A 7,199-nucleotide genomic window follows, 5' to 3' on the forward strand; every position below is an offset into this window, starting at 1 on the left:
TAAAGTACATCCACAGGTGCACCTCCTTAAATGATATAAATTAGCCTATCAGAAGCTTCTGTAAACTCATGACATCTTTTTTTCAAGCTGATTGATACTTTTGTTCATTTTTGCCATGAAGTGTCTTGCCCAAAATTAATTACTCAGTAACATTCAAACAGTGACCTCAAACTAACAGAATAAATTTTAAAATGCACATTAAAATACATTTCTGGATTGATGCTTGTAAGTTGGTTGCAATAACTTTGCCAACTCTGCAAAAAAAGCGGATGCCTACAACACATCTGAGGACTCGCCTGCAATCTTGCACCGAAGTTAATGTAACCACAGATGAGTGGAGCAGCGTCCATTCTGCAGCCTGATTGTACTAGCCCAGCAGCTTTCTTGCCCTGAAAATAGTCTAAAACACTACACAATTTCATCCACAATTTGCAATTTAACGATTTGTGTAACCCTAAATAGCCCCTGTTCAGCTAACATAAAAAACAAACAAACAAAAAAAAAAAACAAAAAAAACTGGCAACTTCACTTAACCTGACATCCAGCTGGAAATGTAACACCAATGCACAGAAAAACATTTGTTCAACTGTGTTATGATTATGAGTAGAAAGAGATTTATGTTTTAAGTCCCATTTCAGTAATGATCACAATCTGCTTTGTCCTGGTGTGTCGGACGCATGAGGAATTTGACTCTGGTACATCGGCTCTCAATGTGTATGTACATATCCCCATGCAAGGGGCAAGTAAAGAGTAAACCAACATAAGGCTGTGTAATATAAAAAATAAATGGTATTAACAAGCAACAAACAGTGCAACAATGATCATATTTTGTTCTGTCCTCATAACAATTTAATCCAAAAATTTATAATGCAGAGAAATATAGTGCATAAGAATCATAAAAGTAAACTGATCTTGTTTCCGAGTTGGGCGGGGATGATTTATATCTTCCTCAGAATTGTGCACCCCTAAATTAAATGTTTATCTTTCTCTCTGCCCTCTGTGCAGTCGGACCTGTTATCATGTCTATCGAGGAGAAGATGGAAGCAGATGGCAGATCTATTTATGTTGGAAATGTGAGTAACCTGTCTTTTACTTTGTCTTGTTGCAAGGTTTGTAAAATAAATGTATACCAGAGTCAGAGAATATGGCTGCTTGGGTTCAAAATCACACACTGGAACAAAATTTTATTTAAGAAATTTGGTTATGGGTATCAAACTTTTTTTCCTCTTTTTTTCTATGTTGCGCTCCTCTCACACGTGCGTGTGTGCATGTGCGCTCATGTGTAACACACAGTCTCTTGCAGGCATCCAGTAGGTGGTTTGCAAACACATGACTTTTGTGACACACAGATGAGGGCAGGAAGTGAAAAACAGAATGAAAAGATGGAATAAAGTTTGTGTTTAAGCTATATTATGAGGAACAAGATGTAAACAAAAAATCACAACATATCGGGGACATGATCCTTATGTTATGAAGCGGTGTGGGTTTTTTTTTTTTTTTTTTTTTTTTTTTTTTTTTTTTGTCCCCTCCCCAACAGAATTGAAAGACTTTCCTGTTATTGAGGCATACCGTCTTGTGCATAGGCATAACATAATGTATGTCTGTGGTCAAATGGATTAACCTAGCAACAAACATTCAATGCACAGTGCCTCGCATGGTTGTTTACTTAACGTATGTTAACCACTCAAAGGTCTGGTGACACGCCACTAAAGACATTGGATGATCGTTGCGAAACAGGGCAGAGAAGTCACTGCAGCTCAGTGCAGTTGCACAACAGGGTAGCAGTTAGCTACATAAGTGGTCATTGCCCAGTGGTGCATTAGGCCATTCCACTCCTCCTGGCCCTAGACAAAGGGTTGCAAGCATTTTGCCAGTGTTGTCAGTTTTTTTTTCTCATCAAGCTGTGTTTCCCCTTAGTAACGTAATATGAATCTAATTTTATCCTAGCTTTGACCACTAATGTGGGTACTAATTGAAACCGTTTCAACAAGGGGAAAACATCTCTGCAGGGTAACACACTTCGACACAATACTGCCGTTTTTCAGTCAGTTTCTTGTATTTCCAACTCTTGCGTATACTTGGAGTACCATGAATCTTGCTTACGAAGGAGACAGTGTTGAATGAGGAAAAATGTCACAGTATAATTGCTGTAGCAGCAGTCAAATTGAGACAAGTGCTAGTGTTAGCAGCTACTTCCGAGCACATTAACTGATAACTCCATCCAGTCAAAGTCAAGAACTGATGCTATAGTTTTACTTTGTTTGCCTGTATGGTGGTGGTCAAAATGTAGGATTTAGACAAATGGTACGGACTCTGGAACTTGGGTACACAGTAACAGCCTGTTTATTATATTTATTTGATGATCAAGCAGACAAATGTTTGTTCAGACACTGATCATTGATTGCAAGGCTTTTCTGTTTGAGATCAAGCCACCTCATTTATTTTTCTCATCGTAGAACTCTTATTTTTACATTCATTCAGCTTAAGGCAGTCGCTGCACCCAAGTGTTGATATGATAGGTAAAACCATAGTAATGGTAACAAAACAATGCACATCCACTTTGCTCACAGCTGTTGTTTTGACTGGTCTCAAAATAAAATCGTGAGTCTGCTTTGTCTGAGATTGAGACAAGACAGAGTAAAAATATGGTTGAGTCCAGGACCTTCAAAAAGTGGTCTCAAGACCGATCTCGAGTACTATAACACTAATACCTCCCCTAAGCCACTGCTGCCCATTTGGTGGTCTTATACTGTCAATCTACTTCTAGTCACTACTGTGCAGAAGCTGTTTGCAAAAAGCCAAGATGGCAGTCAACATATTCACAGTATTTTGCCTTCACTTTAGCATAACAGAGGGAAGTGGTGGTGGGTCTTTCATATTTACTGTATACAATCGGTGGTTGTACTAAACATGGGTTGTAGCAAGCAAAATTTTGATTCTATAAGAACAAAGTCTTCCACTTTGTTTCAGTCTTTTATCTGCTTTCTGCTAAATGAAATGATGAAGCTGTGACCTGGAGCTTCCCATACCTGTAACATGGCCGAACTGGAAGGGCCGATTTGGTCTATTCCTCTTTGCTGTCTTACTGTAATTTTTCCTGTCATTTACTGTTGACAAGAGGCCGGGGCTGAGCAGTGTGTCAAGTCAAAGATCACAATATTTTTGTGAGTGCAACAAAACAAAATATGCCAGTAATTAAGACTGTCTGCACAGTTGATCAAATAGCTGTCGAACAAGCAAAACTGACTTTTGTGACATCTTTGCTGTGTTTCCTGTGGTTGCTGAAGTCCATGTTTTACCTCTAAACCAGTATGAGCTTGTTATGCTAACACTTGTGATGTGATGGTGCTGACTTCAGTGTTGGAACTTGATTTAGTACTGCCTCCTGGGGGGTGCCACTGATGGGCAGTGGTTTTTGAATATTCCAATTGTAATTAGATTTAATAAAATCAAATATTTCCTGTGACTTTTTTTTCCCTTTAAAAACAAAGAGCCACTGTTTTCCTTAGCTTTCATGGCGCCCAGAAATAACACGATAACAAGGTCAATATAACATTTTACTACAGCACCAAATACAAACGGCAGAAACATGCAGAGACTATAGCCATCAAAACGCTCTGTGCGGAACTACTTCAAGAAAAAGCATTCCTGAACTGTGACACTTCAGTAAGTGAAAAGACATTAACAGTTGAAAATGTGACTTTGTTTACAAATCAACTTGAAATTTCAGTTTAAACATACAGTCAGGTCCATAAATATTGGGACATCGACACAATTCTAACATTTTTGGCTCTAGACACCACCACCATGGATTTGAAATGAAACAAAGATGTGCTTTAACTGCAGACTATCAGCTTTAATTTGAGGGTATTTACATCCAAATCAGGTGAACGGTGTAGGAATTACAACAGTTTGCATATGTGCCTCCCACTTGTTAAGGGACCAAAAGTAATGGGACAGAATAATAATCATAAATCAAACTTTCACTTTTTAATACTTGGTTGCAAATCCTTTGCAGTCAATTACAGCCTGAAGTCTGGAACGCATAGACATCACCAGACGCTGGGTTTCATCCCTGGTGATGCTCTGCCAGGCCTCTACTGCAACTGTCTTCAGTTCCTGCTTGTTCTTGGGGCATTTTCCCTTCAGTTTTGTCTTCAGCAAGTGAAATGCATGCTCAATCGGATTCAGGTCAGATGATTGACTTGGCCATTGCATAACATTCCACTTCTTTCCCTTAAAAAACTCTTTGGTTGCTTTTGCAGTATGCTTTGGGTCATTGTCCATCTGCACTGTGAAGCGCCGTCCAATGAGTTCTGAAGCATTTGGCTGAATATGAGCAGATAATATTGCCCGAAACACTTCAGAATTCATCCTGCTGCTTTTGTCAGCAGTCACATCATCAATAAATACAAGAGAACCAGTTCCATTGGCAGCCATACATGCCCACGCCATGACACTACCACCACCATGCTTCACTGATGACGTGGTATGCTTAGGATCATGAGCAGTTCCTTTCCTTCTCCATACTCTTCTCTTCCCATCACTCTGGTACAAGTTGATCTTGGTCTCATCTGTCCATAGGATATTGTTCCAGAGCTGTGAAGGCTTTTTTAGATGTCATTTGACAAACTCTAATCTGGCCTTCCTGTTTTTGGGGCTCACCAATGGTTTACATCTTGCGGTGAACCCTCTGTATTCACTCTGGTGAAGTCTTCTCTTGATTGTTGACTTTGACACACATACACCTACCTCCTGGAGAGTGTTCTTGATCTGGCCAACTGTTGTGAAGGGTGTCTTCTTCACCAAGGAAAGAATTCTTCGGTCATCCACCACAGTTGTTTTCCGTGGTCTTCCAGGTCTTTTGGTGTTGCTGAGCTCACCGGTGCGTTCCTTCTTTTTAAGAATGTTCCAAACAGTTGTTTTGGCCACGTCTAATGTTTTTGCTATCTCCCTGATGGGTTTGTTTTGTTTTTTCAGCCTAATGATGGCTTGCTTCACTGATAGTGACAGCTCTTTGGATCTCATCTTGAGAGTTGACAGCAACAGATTCCAAATGCAAATAGCACACTTGAAATGAACTCTGGACCTTTTATCTGCTCATTGTAATTGGGATGAGGGAATAACACACACCTGGCCATGGAACAGCTGAGAAGCCAATTGTCCCATTACTTTTGGTCCCTTAACAAGTGGGAGGCACATATGCAAACTGTTGTAATTCCTACACCGTTCACCTGATTTGGATGTAAATACCCTCAAATTAAAGCTGATAGTCTGCAGTTAAAGCACATCTTGTTTGTTTCATTTCAAATCCATTGTGGTGGTGTATAGAGCCAAAAATGTTAGAATTGTGTCGACGTCCCAATATTTATGGACCTGACTGTACAGTTGAAGTCAGAAATTGACATCCATTCATTACTTATACCACTTATCCTATCCTAAGGAGGGTCACAGGGGTGCTGGAGCCAATCCTAGCTGACATTGGGTGAAAGGACAGGTTGCCAGTCTATCCCAGGCCTGACGTTTAGAGACAGATGACCATACACAACCACACTCACTCCTATGAGCAATTTAGAGTCACCAGTCAACCTAAGCTGCCTGTCTTTGGATTGTGGGAGGAAGCCGGAGTACCCGGAGAGAATCCATACAGGCACAGGGAGATCATGTAAACTCCTCACAGAAAATTGTCCAAGGCCAAACAAACCTGGCTGTGAAGTGACAGCGCTAACTGCTGCAACCATTAACCATTTCTTTCATCACATTCCCAGTGGGTCAGAAGTTTACATAAACTCAGTATTTGGTAGCATTACCTTGAGTGAAACCTTTCGTGATACCTTCCACAAGCTGCTGCTCCTGCTCCTGCAGAAAAGCAGGAGGGCCCGGGACAAGAATATTGACGCCACGTGTTTTTCCTTTTTTCTTGTTTTTACTATTTAAAATGGACAAAATATCATTTCATTGTGGAGCTGCATGCAGTGCATTGATTGGCTCAGCCTGTCCCTGCCCTGCTCTCTCACACAGCTCCTTCTCTCCGTGTCAGTTTTTAACACAACGCAGTCGATTGCAGAGACCTAAGCCTGTAAGGCTAGCTAAGATAACGACGGAACAAAGCTGCTCGCTGAGGTTAGCACAATGTAGCTGTTTGACAATATTGACTGCTCTGCAAGGGAATAAAGTTGATGCTAATTCTTAAACTGATGCTGAATCTGTGGGAGGAGGAGGACAGCTATGGTCAAATGGAGCAAACGCACAGATGTTGATGCAAAGCAGCCTTGTTTCTATTCTTTGTGCAGAGTGATTAAAATATTACCATATTTAATAAATAATTGTTGAATGCCTGTGTGTTTGAACTCCTGCTTCCATTTACTCCTAAATTTCTTTCTTTTTTTTTTACAGTTCTTATGCATTTCTGGTTCTTATGTAGCCATCGTGGTACCAGTTTGATTAGGCTTAGTAAACCTGTACTTCAGCAGCACTGACATAATGGCAGCTAGCCAGTGACAACTTTATTAACTGTTTTTGTAGAATGTTGAACTAAAAGGTGTGAAAAAAACAGGATGTTTGTGGAATGCTAATATTCCGTTGGTGAAGTGCAGGGGGTCTGAGACGGTCTCATTCTCAGTAGTAGAGATCTGATGAAGCTTGGTGGCCATTGTGGGCCACCTGCTGGGGGATATATGATGGCCACACAACCTTTTCTGGGCATGGGCCATTGGGCCATGGTTGATGTCGAATCCTGGTTGCCCTTATATTGTGGGCTGTCTCTACTGTGTGTATATAATGTACAGTGAGAAACAAGTATTTGAACACACTGCGATTTTGCAAGTTCTTCCACTTAAGTCATGGAGGGGTCTGAAATTCACATTGTAGGTGCATTCCCACTCTGAGAGACAGGAATTTAAAAAAAAAATTCAGGAAATCACATTGTATGATTTTTAAAGAATTTATTTGTCTTGCACTGCTGAACATAAGTATTTGAACACCTGAGAAAATCAGTGTTAATATTTGGTACAGAAACCTTTGTTTGCAATTACAGAGGTCAAACGTTTCCTGTAGTTCTTGACCAGGTTTGCACACACTGCAACAGGGATTTTGGCCCACTCCTCCACACAGATCTCCTCTAGATCTGTCAGGTTTCGGGGCTGTCGCTGAGCAACGCAGAGTTTAAGCTCCCTCCAAAGATGTTCTATTGGATTGAG

At 40.6% G+C, this 7,199-nt stretch overlaps 1 protein-coding gene across 3 annotated transcripts in view; it reads left to right on the plus strand.

The window, feature by feature from the left end:
* The window catches only part of pabpn1 (poly(A) binding protein, nuclear 1), a 43,761-nt gene that overhangs the window by 17,247 nt on the left and 19,315 nt on the right, over window positions 1-7,199 (plus strand). For all 3 annotated transcript variants that reach the window (XM_020610494.1, XM_020610495.1, XM_020610497.1), the window contains exon 3: window positions 1,006-1,073. In XM_020610494.1, the coding sequence (XP_020466150.1) occupies window positions 1,006-1,073 (68 nt within the window). The remainder of the gene's footprint in view (window positions 1-1,005; window positions 1,074-7,199) is intronic.

This window comes from Monopterus albus, unplaced genomic scaffold (genome assembly GCF_001952655.1).
Source record: "Monopterus albus unplaced genomic scaffold, M_albus_1.0 scaffold105.1, whole genome shotgun sequence".
Taxonomy (NCBI): domain Eukaryota; kingdom Metazoa; phylum Chordata; class Actinopteri; order Synbranchiformes; family Synbranchidae; genus Monopterus; species Monopterus albus.